At 41.1% G+C, this 16,026-nt stretch overlaps 1 protein-coding gene across 1 annotated transcript; it reads left to right on the forward strand.

The window, feature by feature from the left end:
• Window positions 1-3,460: 3,460 nt before the first annotated feature.
• Window positions 3,461-13,299, forward strand: GBAS (glioblastoma amplified sequence). Its single transcript, XM_009869398.1, has 9 exons — window positions 3,461-3,620; window positions 3,699-3,744; window positions 6,528-6,622; window positions 8,448-8,518; window positions 8,922-9,062; window positions 9,486-9,517; window positions 10,483-10,577; window positions 11,232-11,315; window positions 12,109-13,299. The coding sequence occupies exons 1-9, from the start codon at window positions 3,461-3,463 to the stop codon at window positions 12,171-12,173; spliced, it is 789 nt and encodes a 262-aa protein (XP_009867700.1). The 3' UTR covers window positions 12,174-13,299.
• Window positions 13,300-16,026: the final 2,727 nt, after the last annotated feature.

The following is a 16,026-nucleotide window of genomic DNA, read 5'->3' on the forward strand; positions in this document are numbered from 1 at the left end:
CAGCTTACACCCCTGCCCAGCCTCCATGTTCGTCCAGAGCTTGGCTGCACCACCAGCATCTCCTGCCTTCGTGATGCCCGGCCACGCGTGGGTGCGCAGGGTTTGAGTGTTGGGACACCCCGAGGAGCTGGGAGTACCCGTGTGTGCAACCCTCAGGCGTCAGGGCACGTTGTGGGGTGCGAATATTTGCATGCCCCCATCTGCCCGAAGGGTCAGTCACACACACATGCAGCTCTCAGCGCACAGGTGTGTCTCTTGGGTACCTTCAGCAGACACACGTTTTTGCTGGGTGCTGGAGACACAGAAGCAGCCAAACTGCGATGGATCTACACACGTTTTTATCTCCCTTTCTTTGAAACAGGGAAAGCTGCTGTTTCAAGCCACAGAATAGGCAGCAGCCCCTGTGCAAGACTAAAGGCATCACTGCGAGCAGCTGTTTAAAACAGGAACAGGGAGAGTTGCTTAGAGGATGTGTTATGAGATTTTATGTGTATGTGTTGGGCAGTTGGATTTTTTTTTAGTTTCAAATAAACTTTGGCATCTGTTTAGACCACAAATCAAAAACTCAGTTATAGACAAGTTGTTTTTCTTTCTTTTTCAGGCAGACTTTGGTTTCCACAGAATCTAAATATTTGACCCGCTGTGCCCCATCCACTTTATCTTTCGTGCTAAAGCAGAAGCTAAGTGGGGTAGAAGTGTTTTTACTGTTGTTCTTACCGAAGCAAGTTATTCACTGTTATTTATCCTTTTGTGTTCAGCCCAATCTTGGTAGCAAGAAAGCTCAGCCCATAGGTAGCATTGTAGGATAAAGAACTTGATAGCAGAGTCAAGCAGTGCCTTTAAGAATTGCATAAGAATGCTCATAATAAGTATTTTTCTCAGAAAATAAAAGATTGTGAAGTGTAATGGTAATTCCATACAGTGTGTCTACAGTAATTCTCTTTGTATATTCACATTTTCATTAGTGGTATTTGAGTTTTGGAACAATTTGGATCCAATATCTGTTTTACTTGGAACAGGTATTATAATATAGTAGGGCATAATGTTAAGAAGTCAATTAAAAGTAGATCTTTTGGCTGATGGATCAGTTTTGAACTCATTTGCGGTTAAGGCTCACACCTGGCAGTCTAAAGACATAAATTTAGTCCCTACTCTTTGAGAGCTACTCTTGGGTACCTATTGCCCTACAAGTGAACTCGTAATCAGTTCAGGGCTTCTTGATTTGTGGCTGGCTAGAATGAGACCCGCAGTGTAATGCTTCTCTAAGGATATGGACTGAAAATAAGGCCCTAGCATCCCAGATTGGGAGAACTGACTCTGTTTTAAAAAACTTCGGCTGTTACCATTCCTTTTTATAAGGAAAGCGTCTGTTTAGATGGAGAGTCATGATGTGTTAGTCATTTTTCATGAGGAACTTTACAATTGCTGGGTAAAAGGTTTTGCGTAAATGTAAAGTATAACTTAATTGTATCAAAAAATAACTATACCTCTGGTTGTGGGTGCTGTTGAACACTCAAGGCTCTCCTCAGAGCAAAGGAACTTGCTTTTCAGTGTCATCCCGGTAACTCCAGCTTGCTCTGCCTGCTGAAAAAGCAGATTCACACAAAAAGCAACACCATTATTTGTCTCTTTCATCTTCAAAGTTTGCTACAAACACTACTCCTCGCAGAAGAACCTTCTAGATATAAGTATGCCAACTAATAAAGGCGAGGAAATGGCAATAGTTTACGGATCTGTGCTGCGAAAGTGAGCACCGCAGGCTGGGATTGAGTTCTGTCTCCTGGAGCCACATTTGCTGTCCGCTGAGCATTAGTGCTTACTTTGCGAGAGCTCTTTAAAACAACTTGGATTTATTAGGTGGGGTTTGCCCCCGTCATCTGGGACAGCTTCTGTTCCTGGGGCACAAGTGCAGGGACCCATGCATGGAGATCAGAGCTGTGGCCGCTCCACGCGGCTGCGTGCCCTCTCTTCTAGCACCAACCTTATTGTGAAATGCCCTTTAAGTGCTCGTACTCAAGAATAGCTGCTGAGCTTTCAGCACAAGAACGTGTTTGTGCGTTTGCCTAGGGCCAAAGCAGGCACCAGTTTCAATAAATACGCCGATAAGGTATTTACCAATTACTTCTTACAGCTGAAGGTCATCTCAGCCACAGTTGTTGTGACGGTTGTTGCTGTGTCTCTGCTGGGAAATACTTTCCCTTTCCCCCATCCTGCTTCCACAGGGAGAAGCAGTTCATTACGTTATTTTCAGACACTGGGACTAAAAGGTTGATTGTTGGAAAACACTGCAAGTGTGAACTACTTTTCTGTGATACAGACAAGCGTGTTCATGAAGATATTTTTACCAGCGGAGGATGAGATTTTCTTTCCCTGTTTTTTTTTCCCCTTGAACGATTGTCACAAACTTTTGCTGTCTGGATGACAGCTTTAGTGCTAAAGATTGACAGCTGTCTCCTGGATCTGCTAGGCATTGATTAAGGGTGACTTTTGAGGCAAGAGGAGGTTTAAATTTCCAGCTCTAGCGCCACATTTTTAGTATGCCTGGGAAATATTTTAGGATTTAAGCAGAAACTCCTTATTGAAAGAGGCAGGCTGAAGGAAGTGCTTCTTAGGAGAAACAAAAACATTGGAACTTGGAGTACTCGTCATATATTGTAGAGAATCAGTTAAATACGTTTTTAGTGATTGAGGTTCTTTTGCCAGCGGGAGAAGAGAAGAATCATTCCTTTACACGTAGTTTTGAAAAAGCACAGCTGTGAGTTCTAATGTTCTGTGTACGCTGTGGTGTAAGGGGAAGGAGTATTATTTTGGAAGTGTACTTGCAGAAACCACACAAAGTTTAGATAAAATAAGACAGCGAAATTCTCTGTTTCAAAGAAAGGGAAATGGTGAATGTTGCACAAAGAATGTGGATACCCTTACATCGCACAGTTGCCAGAAATTGACACTGAAATATATGTGGTCTCTTTGTTTCTGATTTCTCCCAATCGCTTGATTTTGAATCTCGAAAGATGCACTGTTTAACTTTTCCTTTTTCTAGAGCTGTGTTTAACCAACACAGGAACATATGGCAGTCACTTTCCTGTTTACGCTGCATGGATTTTTCCTTACGCCCGCTGTCTTTCTGCTCTTTTTCACTCTTGCCTGTGTACATCAGGACAGACCCAGCCTTCCTGAGCGAAGGTACTTGAAAAAGCGGGTGGCTGGGCAGCAGAAGCAGCCGTCCAGCAGCCAGTGCCCGCTGAAGTGTTCCAGCTCCATCTCCTGCCACACGTTTTGTGAGAGGGTGAATCTCAGCGGGGAAAGAGCTGCCTTTACCTTGCTAGGAGGTGGCTCAGCGGAAAGTTCTAGTCCCAAACGTACCTGTAACTGTGTGTTGTGATACTGTTTGCATTCAACTTAACTGTGCCTGTCTCCCCTGCGCTGTGGGCATTTTCAAGATGTGCTCAGTGACAGTGTAATGTACTTGTTAATATGTAGGGGGCTGGTATCTTCAGCTAGCAGACCTCGTGAAGACAGTTGGTTAAAATCGCTATTTGTTCGCAAAGTCGATCCAAGGAAAGATGCTCACTCCAACCTACTAGCCAAAAGAGAGACCAGCAGTCTGTATAAACTACAGAGTGAGTGATATTTTTATATTTAACCCTGCCACTTCTTTATTCTGTTGCTGCGTTTCTCACGTAATGTTGTTGTTTCAGTTCACAATGTAAAACCAGAATATCTAGACGCCTACAACAAGCTTTGGTAAGTGTGTGTATTATGTTTTCGCGTTTTAAACATGTTGGTTTGATCACAAGCTCTTCTGAAAATTGGCAAATATTGGTAATACCATCATTATTTAGAGGGGAGGTAGAAAAATTCTACTTTTCCTTTCAGGATATGGTGTCAAATCTTGGAGAGATGGCAAAAGATCACTTTACTCAGTTCACCCCTTGCCTTCCCTCTTGGGGGTGTCATTTTAAGATTTGGGATGATGCCATTTGTGAAAACACTGGTGGAATTTGTTGGAACAGCTCTCCCCCTTCCCTTAGTTGTCTTACGATTGCAGGTCCATGTGGGCAGATCCTCGTGTGCTGCATGTCTCCCTCCCGCCGCCATGCAGGAAGTTTTTGAGGGTGACTACTGCCTGCTTACAGGAGAGACAGGGAGAGATCACCAGTGAATAAAACTACATGCCACTACTAAATTCAAGGACAGCTTTGGGGAGGTTTAACAAAAAACAGGGTTAACTTCTTCTCCCCTCATCTGTGTCCTTCTACAAAACTAATGCTGCTGAGATCTGCTCTTCAAGAGCCGCCCAAACCCATGGATAGGAGCTTTGTGCCGGGGTGATGTCCTCTGAAGGGAGCAGTACTGTTGAGGGTTTTACAAAAAGTTACAGCTTTATAAAATGTATGAAATGGTAACATTTTCAATTTGCTACTTTAAGGACAAAATTGCAGAAATACTAGTCTTGCTCTGCCTACAGAATCACTCCTCTGGAGCCAGAACAAGAGCCGTCTGTGTAAATTTGGAGATGTCGTGAGCCTCACACATTTTGAAAGAGCAGTGCTTTCCCACAGCGAACATCTTGTCAGTTAAATAAAACATTCTTAGCAACCATTTTTTTTAAGTGTGGTGTATTGTTGAGAACACCAGTCAGGCTGAAGGGTGGGGAAGAAGTTCACAACTCCCTGTCTGGTCCTCGAGTCTGCTCCTCACTGGCTGTACAGCCACGCGTAGGTCGTATCACATCTCTGTGCCTTCCTGTGTTCAGCTTTGAAATGGAGCTGGATAACCCAAAACTGTTTTCCTTGCTACACAGGCATAGAAACCCATCAGAATAACATTCAGTTGTAAGATATTTTTAGCTTTTTTGTTTTAAAAAAAATAGAGAAGCACAATTAGCATTCAGCCAGCTTTCTGTTTGAAAACGTAATATATATGCAAGACAGGGAACCACTTCTCCACATTATCTCATGAGCTACCAAAATGCTGATTGAAAGCAGAGGCTTTTCTCTTCAAGGAAAGAGACAACAGCAAAGAAAGAAACTGCTGACAGCAGCCAGATGAAGTGTGTGTGCAGTTAGATTTATTCTTTCCAAAGCAAAGCAAATTTAAGTATTTTAGGGAAGGAGAAACCTCTAAGAATGGAGTAATAAAAGATGCTAAGCCTCTCGGAACTTCCCTCCTTCCTCTCCCTAAATTAAAGATGAACAGGTTAATTCCTTGTTCTGTATCAAATCAGAATAAGGATTAGTCATCATGTATTAAGGAAGAAAGAATGTCATGAAGACAATTCTGAGAGTAGTTCATGAGTCGCTGTGGTTAAGAACCCCTTCTGAAGAATTAGGAAGAGTTATTTTTAAAAAGGAAAAAGTGGTGTTCATGAGGTATTCTGTGGGCGGTTTTTCCTATGGATTGAAAAAAAATATTTCAGGCTCATTGTAATAATTTAACATTTCAGTTTAAAGCTGCCTTTCTAGGATCTCATTATGCTTTGCAAAAATGAACTGATGGTGAGATATCCTTGAAAACATCCTTGGAGAGTCATTCTGTCATATTATTTACACTAAGTAGTGAGAAATCTCAAGGTACAGACTGGTAATGAGATTTGCTCAAGGTTGTCTAGAAAGTCAGTTGCAGAAGAGGAAAACTCCAATCTAATGACTCTCAGCCTGAGACCAGCCTGCTTCCTATTACTTGATATCGTTCAGAGACTTATTGCCTACGAGCCAAACTGGGTAAGAGGGGGAATTATTCAGGGAAAAATGTTAAAAGGCCAAGTTCAGCCAGACTAATTGACCTACTCATCAAAGTACAGTGCAGCGAAAGCTGTCTGAACCAAGTCAGCAATCAGAAAAGCTTAATTTCCCAATGTTAACGTATGCCACTTATTAAAATTTGAAAAAAAAAAGTTATAAATACTGGAAATACTCAAATAAAAATCCTGCGTTAGAGGTATTTTTAAGGCAGTTTCACTGTATGCTTTAATGGGTACGGTGCCCCAAACTAAGACCACTTTCTGAAATGGTAGGGAGCGATAAGGCTGCACACGATGAAGTACAGTCGTCATTTATTCTGTCAAAATACTTGGTTTATTCATTCAGCTGCACAGAGTTAATAGCACTGTAACTAGTACAGAAGACCCTCTTCCTATTTTCGTGTATTCTGCCTCCCTTGATAGAGAAAAGCTTTTCCTAAAGGAAATCACCTGTGTAGGTAGGCTGCATTTGCCGTAATGAGACATCCTGACATTTATTTTCCTGATGTGTTAGATAAACCTGCTTTATTGCATCCAGAGAATTCTCCAATTATATGTACTTGTCATACAATCTAAGGAATGGTGACATTTACCTTAATTTTTTGTGCTATTGTAGCTATCTTTCCGGTCTGTAGCAATTTTTGTATTTCAGCTTTCTCTTCTGAAAAGTAGAGCTTGTGAATTTTTGTACCGTAATGATAAACGTGTGGTGATTTGTTATACATATCAACTGTGGCCTCCCTGAAGGCAATGCAACATAGTGTCTGTATTCCTTGTTTTCAAGTCAAGAGGTGCTGCCAAAGATTCATGAAGAAAAACACTACCCATGTGCACTGGTGGGGACTTGGAACACGTGGTACGGAGAGCAAGATCAGGCTGGTAGGAGATAGAAGTACAACAGAATGTAAAACCGTGCAAGTGAAACGTGTGCTGCGCAGGTTTCTTCTCTTTAAATCCTCTCTGTTGACAGTAAACCCTGAGCAACGCGTGCAGCGAGGGGTGTGTGCCTCAGCTACCGGGAGTCGTGTTAACATGCACACTGCTTGCTTTTTGTCTCGTTGAGTTTGACGGGAGAGCGTTAATTCTGAAAATTTGTCCTCTCGTTAATGCGCTTTCATGTTTTCCAGGTGGTAGATGAACGCTTCTGGGAAATGCTTGTAAAATATAGTCCCATCATATGTTGCAGGCATGGATCATGAATGTTTAGGGTAAAGGCAAAGGCTTACAGAGAAAGAGTTTACCTTGCATTGGTCAGTATGGAAACTTAGGAAATGGGAAGTAAAAATATTTGTTTGCGTTCGTATCAGGATGCTGCCTACCTGTGCACTTGAAAATAGATTGTAACTAGAAATTACTGAAGAGCTGCTACAGAAGTAACTACAAAGAGCCTGGTGTAGAGAGAAAACCTGACAAATTTCCTAGGCTCTGGGAGATGGCAGGACTGGGAAGCGACAAGTCGAGAGCGGTGTCCTGCTCTTCCTCACGCAGTTGATGTAGCTCCGTTGTCAGAGCTGTGCTAGTGCCAATGTCGTTGCCTTGTTACTGAAAAATATATTCGTTACACATTAATTTTTCCAGCGTTCACAGCATATTGCAGTATTGACACAAGCAGTGTAAAGAAATAACAGCAGATAAACCAGACAATGTCTGAGAAACCATTCTAAAAGTCGAAGGGAAACTGGGGAGCAGAGGCAATTGGAAGAGAATGTCTTAGCCAGGTCACAATCCTCGTGTGTGTAATGCACTAACACAGACTGTAGCTGTAGTAATTACATCCACAGCCAGCCTTGAAAATGTTGTGCAATTGAGCAGATTATGGGATTTCGACCTGTTCGATGCTTATGCCCAGGCTGTGCTGATATTGGGTAGAAATACCAAATTTGCCCTGGGGATAGGGCAGCAGCAGAGGCAGGTTCACTGCGCGGATCTGCTGCCGTAGGGAGGGGCTCTACGTGAGGCTCCAGTCGCTCTCCTGGCACAGGACGGCTTTAGAGGAGAGAAAGGAACTCTCGTGACTCTTGGAGGTGAAATCCTGTTGCCTTGCCATACTAAGTGATTGTAAATCAATCTCGTTATGATTTGTTAAAGAGAGAATGCTTTGGAAAAGTTCAAATGTAGATACTTGTTATGAAATTGGTTTTTAGGGGAAAAGTCCTAGCAAATGTAACAGTTCTAGCATGTTCAGATATCTTCTGCTTTTTATTTTTAACGGAATGTTTACCTCAAAAATAACATTTGCATAATTTTTCATGCTCTACAGAAACCGTGTTGCTATTTGTGCTTGAGTAATTTGCTGAACTAAAATGTCTACCGCTCTGTCACTCTTAGATGAAATTGGTATAAAAAACATTTTTGGAATTAAGTCATCCTCTTAAATTGAATCTCAATTTCAACTACAGTCATGTAAAGTCATCACATCTTACTAGCATGGCAACAAAAAGCCCTTTCAGAAATTTCCCCGTTGTCTTCAGAGTAGATTGCAAAATTTTCCAAGAGAACCCTTTTCAAAAAGCGGACGATTCTGTTACTCTTAAAATGTTCAAATATATGGTGCTTTATTTAATGAAAATCTATTTTGAAACCTATTACTTGATTTTTACTTCTTATATATGTAGTATGAAGAGCATTTTGTACTGCAATATTCCGTAAGATTTGGCACTGGTCTGTCACATCCCTGAAAAACTTTCCTTTTTTTCTATTTCAGTTCATCTATGGAGATACGAGGGAGGCTATCCAGCTCTCAATGATGTAATGAATAAACTCCGTCAAAATAAGGTAAAATGCACTGATTTTGTTAGTATTGGATATTTTCCTCAGAAGAAAACAAGGAATAGTCAGAGCAAAAAACTGCACATTTGAATACGTGCTTTTGCTTCATTATCTCATCCCTTCCTGTACAAACATAGAAGCCTCTTGGGAAAGGGGTTTATTCTCATTTTCAGAGATGCTGAGGTTTAAAACCCGAATACTTTATGAAACGCACTTGGTGCCGGATAAACACGCCAGCTGAAATTTTCAGATGCCAGGGGAATTTAGATGCCTTTACAGTGTAAAGGATTTCAGTGTCCCAAAACCCCAAATGGCATTGGGAATAAAAAAGTAAGCCACCTATGGTATCCTGCTTTCTGTTGTTGAAACGTAGTGCACAGTTTGACAGTGCTCATGTTGGTTTTTTTAGGAATTCACAGAGTTTCGCAAAGAAAGAGGTAACATGCTTCTCTCGCGCAAGAACCAATTATTGCTGGAGTTCAGTTTCTGGAATGAACCTGTTCCCAGAGAGGGGCCTAATATTTATGAACTGAGATCCTATCAACTTAGGGTAAGTTTAAATTTTTCTTTTTATGTTTTTAAGCTCTACGTGTTGTAAAACATTCAAAGCCTGTTTGTAGAATGTAGATGGAAAACAGGCCTCGTGTTAAAGATTCGGCTCTGTTCAAAGCTGGTGTCTGAGTCACTGTTGCTCTCAAAGTGTGGGGCCCAAAGTGAAGGCAGGCTCCAACAAGATACTAATACCTGCAAGGCTGAAAACCCTGTGTTTTCATTTGAAGGAAATCTCAGGTAAATAACGAAGTAAAAGAGTAAGTAAACAGAGTAATTACAGGTGGTTATAATAGACTTACAACTTGAAGGAAGTGATTTTGTTAATATATAGTATTTTCCATACATAAATGTTGTGAAAACTGCCCCAAGTATTCTAACTTACTTTAAACTACAGTTTTAACACTCTCTTGTGTTTTTGTAGCCGGGAACAATGATTGAGTGGGGAAATTATTGGTAAGTGTTGCTTTTTTCTTCTATTTGAAAGATATATGTTTAACAATCATAAAGTGGAGGTGGCAGAATGGTACCAAAGCATTTCAGTCACCAGTTAATGACCCACTTCTCTGCTTATGCATCTTATAAGATAGTTCTTTGACCCTTAATTTAACCTTTGAAAGAAGAATTCCATGTGCAAACGACATTGTGGGCTCCGTAGTTTGGTTTTCCTTCATGCAACCCTTCTAGTTTACTGTAATACATGTTGACTACATGCTGCTAATTTTGTCTTATTTAAAAGCAGTGTGAGTTTCTTTCCATTTACATTCACTGCCCTTGCAATTCTAATGGCTGAGAGTTAAACAGTTTGGAGTATTTTCAGCTATTTAGACATGTCATTGTCACTGATGTAATTTCTTTAATTTGAATACAGTAAGTTGAATTTAGTATTTTTGTAAAATCAACGTATCTTTAGTGTAGCCAGTTGGTTTTAGAACATGCAGCAGATTTGTAGTTAAGAGAAATAGTCATCCTATTTGCACAAAAATTACGGAGCATTGCACAGGACAGTCACATAGCAACAGTCTGTGTGAATAAAAAAGTTGTATCCACGGCCACAAAATCTGTGGTAAATGAGTGTGGCAAAGATGATATGACTGAAACTCAAGGATTTAATTTTAAAAGAACCTTCTATAAAAATGACCTCCCGCTTCATACTGTTCCAGCAATTATCTATACTGAATCTAAATGATTCTAGTGAAACTGTAGGCTTCTAAATTTAACTCCTTCTAACAAGACACATCGGTGTATTTTAATTACTAAATGCTGAAAATCAACGTATTGCGATTTTTTTCCTTACTTGCTGAAATACGCTGCAAATGTTGTTTGACATTTCAGCTTCCTTTCAGCTCTGTTGTCCTTTCAATTATCACTTATTCCTGCTCAGATCTGCCCTTTGTAATGGCTGCTTTGCTCTCCTTTAGGGCTCGTGCAATTCGTTTCCGACAGGATAATAATGAAGCAGTGGGAGGATTTTTCTCACAAATTGGACAGCTGTATATGGTTCATCACCTTTGGGGTAAATTGTGTTCTCTGTCTTTTCTCACTGAATCAGCCCCCGAATCAGGTCCTTTCTTATTAGGGACTACTTATTTGCTTTTGATAACATAAGCACGACAAGCCATGTCCTGCCATCTCTTTTCTCCATCCCCTGAAGCCAGGTTTTTCCAGTTTAGTGTCAGGCATCACCTATACCACACCTGCAGAAAGGAAAGTCAGGCATTTATTGACGTTACTACATCGGAGTGTTCTGGTTTTCTCTGTGCGTTAGTCTCCCAAACTGCTTAGCTGCTTTTCACGTGTTAGGATTGTTACAACGTGAAGAAAACTTACCTAAAATTTTATTTAGAAAATCCACGGTATTGTCTTCATATCTCAACAATTCAAAATATCATACTCCAGCATTAGAAGTCTGACACCACTCGCGTAGGACCAGGCACTGTTGCATTATCTGTCTTACCTGTGTCTGAGACATTCTCTTTCTTCCCCAGTTCCTTCTGCTAGCGTTGCTTTGGGAGCTTTTCCTCTTCATGCAGAAGAACGTCTGACTTTTTTTCTTCCTGGCGTTTGCAGCCTCCTAATTACGCGCTAGAATACTCGTAAGGGAGCTGTTCATGTGCGAGAGGAAAAGAAGTTACTTCTAAGCTTTGTCCTTGTTGTTCTCCCTCCCCAGCTTACAAAGATCTCCAAACCAGAGAAGATATAAGGAACGCTGCGTGGCATAAACCTGGCTGGGATGAACTAGTCTATTACACAGGTAACCTATTAACTTCTTTGGAATGCTGAAGGTAGACTTTTGTGTGTGCCCTCGTTTTTGTTCCTCGGTGCATTGCACAGCGATCAAAAGTTTTGCATCTCTGATGTGCGTGTGTCTTGTGCATCAGTTTTTCTACGGTGAGGGAAAGGAGGGACATTTCGCTAAGCTTTAAAGTGAATTTTGAAGCCGATGGCACAAACTTGGAAAAGCTGCCTAATTGCTAAATATTTGCTACATGAATAGTAAGTTTTTATACAGGCACCTCTTTGGTAGAAGAATAGATTTGTGTAAGTGTTGAAGTTTGTGTCCAAAAATTCAGGTAGCCACTAGTGAAATTTATCTTTATATTGAATTATTACCTCTAATACGGAAGCCTTGTTAAATGCATTTCTTTGAAAAGGGAATTTAGTCTTTGGAACTAGAAACCAGGAGATCTTTGAGATCAAAGACAGCTTTCATAGCAAAACTCACAAAAGTATGCTAAGCGTGTCCGATTTTTGTTCCATAGGGGACATTTCAAAGGAAGTATATCAGAAAAATGTGAGATAACTTTCATTACGGTGAAAAGGAATAGAAATATTTTTCTTTAAAGGAGCAGACAGATTATGTTAAAAAAATCACTTTTTCTGAGAACTACTGTGCTTCAGTAACAGGAGTGTTGGTGATTTCTGATGACTTGGCATGTGCTAGCTAGGAGAGTAATTTGAAGACAATAATATCTGTTGAAACTGAGCACGCAGAACCGCTGATGATCTCTGTTAGTGAAATTAAACCCTGTCTCAATTTTTTTCAGTGCCCCTAATTCAGGAAATGGAGTCCAGAATCATGATACCCTTGAAGATTTCTCCGCTTCAGTAAAGTCACTGATTTACTTGTGCCTACATAGATAAAGTGACAAGTATTTGTCTTAAATTAATTTATGGTATACATTGTATATCATAGTCTGAAATATACAAGTACTGTACTGAGCTTATGAAAAAGACCTCTTTTCTTCAGAATCTGATGACCTTTTGCTCTTAGGATTGTACCAGGAAAAAAAAGAAATACGGGACTGTAACTGAAAGGCTGGTTAATTGAAAAACATGTGAGTTCCTCTGTGAGACAGCTGCTGAGGTTAAGCGTGGCATCCAGTGTCCAATGCCTTCTGCTGCGCAGGCAGTGCCGGCGGTCAGTAACAGCAGCAGAACGGAGCGTTACAGCTGCCGTGGCCTTTGTGCAGCATCGTAATGACCGTGGGTTTCAAAAACAAACACGGAGTTCTGAAATCAGAAGCTCTGGAGCCCTCAGTCAGCTCCGAACTACACCTGGCTGTCCTGGCAGGCCTGAATCAGTAAGTAGCTCTGAATTGACAACTAGGTAGTCATTAACTGAGGGTGCTGTTCGTCAGGGGAGGGCTTATGGACAGAGAGCAGGGCGTTCCGTTTTGCAAGGACTCTGAAGCCTGCTGAAACCAATTGCACGTTTGTGGAGATACCTGCACCTGAAATTAATTTGGTGAAGGGTGACCTACGGTTTTCAAAGAGATGCTGACAAGATGCGGTTGTCCGAACATTCTGCAGGGAGTCAAGTTCAGTTAAATGCATTTCTCTCTACCAGTAACTTGGAAGTCTAGGAAAAGGGGTTTAATTTAATAAGCAATCATTACTTCAGACATATGCTTGGTCGGGTATTTCACTAACTGTGCGGTAGGTACTTACGAATTGATGTGTGACACTGGCGCATGTTGAGTCAATAGGATTGGCATAAAGCGGTGTCCCATTATGTCCAGTTCTATTTCGGTTTCACTTTTAGACTAGAGTATATCAACACTTGGTGTCTGCAATGATGTGAACATCCTGTAAGTGAAAATACTATTCTCTCTCTAAAGTGGCTTCAAGTGTAACATACAGAATGTACAAATCAGTTACTGAATGTCCAGTTTGTACATTTCAATGAGTTTTCAGGAAGAACATATCAGTCAATAAAATCCTTTTAATTTTCACATTTGACTGGCACCTGATGTGTGGGGCACCGCCTGTGTTTTCTCTCATCTTGCCATGTTTATTGTGGAAAATTTGAATAATTGCAAAAAATATTCAGCTCAGTTAGCTAATACCTCTTCTCTGTGTCAGGGACAGCATTTGCCAGTATTCTGCTCCCCTTCTCCAAAATGAATTTATAGTACCTCCATTACATCACATTTTGCTAAGTGCCATGGCGATAAATACAAAATATTTTTAACTTTTGATTTTTGTCTACAAATAATGCTTAATTTTTCAGCTCCAATTTCCTCTTTTCTTCCCGCATGAAATACACTGCACTCTTGGCCCCGCTTGAATTTCGTCTTGAACAAAGTCAATACTTAATCTGATTCTTGTCTGCTTTCATATTTTCCTCTTGTCGTCAAATGCTTCTGGGGTTTTACTGAGTAAAATTCTGTGCTGTATTACCTTGATGTTCTCACCTTGGCTTACTCAGTGTGCCAAGTGCATCATTTCAGCTGTTACTTCTTGTAAATCAGTCACGAGCAATAATATGATGTGGGACTCATTTTTCCAGACCTTTGGGAGTATTGTTTAGCTGCAAAAGGGGAAAAAAAAATACTACAGTGTCAGCTTCGAGTCCTTATTATTTCTCCCAATAAGCTCCCATATTTCTTGTTCCTGGAGAATTGTCCTTGTAACTTACCCTCGTGGCCAGCAATCTCAATCAGACAAAAGGCAGACAACATTTTTGAAGTGAGAGGATTTTGTGGGTTCTGATGTAATCCGTGTTTCTTGCCAGGAGCACTAGGAATTAAATTCAGTCAGGCAGAGCTCTTGTTTAAACACCATAAATTTCTGCATGAATAAGAAATCTAAGGAATAACTGGATGTTGTGCAGGCTGGCATCCCATGGCACGTGTATCTGATGACTTTATACACTACCTGAGAGCTGAGTTCCCACTAGCGGTGCTGTAACGTGTTAAGAAACACACTTCCTGTCGTTCTGAGCTTCGGACTCATGCTCTGGCTGTCAGCAGAGAGGAATTAGTTCTCTTATTTTGGTTACCGATAACTACGTGAACTCACCGAACAGAACACCGTAGATAAATCAGTAATGCCGACCTCTTCTTGCTTCCCTTTGCCCCAAGCCTTTTCTCAAGTTGGTTTTTCCCCTGTTGTGAGCAGTGCTGTGATTTTCTCTCTTAATTTCATGCCAAGTCTGCTGTCTTCCTTTGGCTAGCAATATTTCAGCATTTCTTAAGAGCCGAATTTATAGAGTTCAGAACTGAAGTCACTTTCCAGTGGTTGGAAAGTGGGCAGCGGTGCCTGGAAGGGTCTCTGGTGATTATCAGTTCTTGTTCCACTGTAATTGTGAAAGACACAGTTACAACTCAAGTTTAGTTGTCCTGTAGTCTTCCTAGAAAAGGCTGCAAACTGTTGTTTTAAGAAGCCCCCTATGCAAATTGAATATACAACTTAAAAGCAATTCTGCCTCACAAATAATCACATTAAAATAAAAGGCTTTTTACGAAGTGGTCTGGCTCCCCAGGCTCTTCGTCAGGAGACCCACCCGAAGACCAGATATCACTCTCCTGAGGCTGCTGCTCTCTGGACTTTGCGCTGCTCTTTTGGGCTACGTTCAGGTAAATCGGGAGCTTGGTCACAACTTCCCTCACACTGCTCTGTTCCCTCCTGGTTTTTTCCCAGTATTTTACAGACAAAAGAGCTTAGCCACTCAGTAAGCTAAGTAATCCTTTTGGTACCTCCTGGACTAGAGGTCAGGCTCGATATTTGCCCACTGGAACGAGGGGACAGTATTTATTTCAAACCAGCAAGACCTAAAGAGCTCTTGTGAAATCGCTGGCACGAAGCCATGTTTCCATAGCGCTCAGACTGGCAGAAGATTCTGCTGTGAATGTTAACATCTTTGTGGCCCAGAGCCTCCTGCGCGGTCCTGTGACTGTGCCTTTAGTATATGTAGTTCAGAAATTACATATTTCATCTGCCATGGAGTCAGTAGGATCAGGGCCTGTAGCTATAGCTGATTAACTGGGTGTTAGATTTTAAGGATTTTTTAAGTGGCCTTTTACTTCCAGTAGAAACTGCCACGAGCAGAAACACTTTTGCTTCATAACTGCAGAATTGCAGAGGAACACACTGAATGAGAGCAGGAAGAGTTTATACTCTTTAGTCTTGACTAAACAAAAGCGTGATTGTACATGAGCTGCCCTTGGAGCTGGCTGGGATTTTCGTCAGGAAGAATTTAAAAGAGATCATCTTTACCAAGAGCTGTGGTGAGCAGCCTGCCAACCGTTGTCTGCCTGGCCTTTTGTGCAGCTTTTTAATCTCCGTATACAGATATTCAGCACAGCAGTTTGTGTGTCTGCCCTTCTCTAAAACAGGCACAAGTTTGTTTGTGGATTTGTTTTCTTTTAACCCCTCTACTTCTCTAGTATTTAAATAGTGTTGCAACTTCAAGCCATTACTCCCTCGGTATTTCTGCCATCACTGAGAGCTGCCATTCATCGCGTTCCTGAGTTCCGTTAACGACTCTTTCTCCTGTATCTTTTCTGATGATGTTGCAGAATGGACAGAACCAGTATTTCTTTTAACTATTAGTGATGCTTAAACAATTGGACAGGAGATCTCTCACTGCACCTTGATTTAGTCTTATTAAGTTAAGGAAATGTGGTGCAAGCTGTGAAAACCTGTGGCTGTCTTGGGGCTTTGGAAGGCAGACACATCCC

Source organism: Apaloderma vittatum, unplaced genomic scaffold (assembly GCF_000703405.1).
Source record: "Apaloderma vittatum isolate BGI_N311 unplaced genomic scaffold, ASM70340v1 scaffold40115, whole genome shotgun sequence".
Taxonomy (NCBI): domain Eukaryota; kingdom Metazoa; phylum Chordata; class Aves; order Trogoniformes; family Trogonidae; genus Apaloderma; species Apaloderma vittatum.

What these genes read in the sequence shown, in the direction of transcription:
- GBAS (XM_009869398.1), top strand. Translation starts at nt 3,461, where the DNA reads ATGTACTTGTTAATATGTAGGGGGCTGGTATCTTCAGCTAGCAGACCT. An exon ending in GACGCCTACAACAAGCTTTG is followed by an intron (nt 3,745 to 6,527) that starts GTAAGTGTGTGT and finishes CTTGTTTTCAAG; the next exon opens with TCAAGAGGTGCTGCCAAAGA. An exon ending in TATGGTTCATCACCTTTGGG is followed by an intron (nt 10,578 to 11,231) that starts GTAAATTGTGTT and finishes CTCCCTCCCCAG; the next exon opens with CTTACAAAGATCTCCAAACC.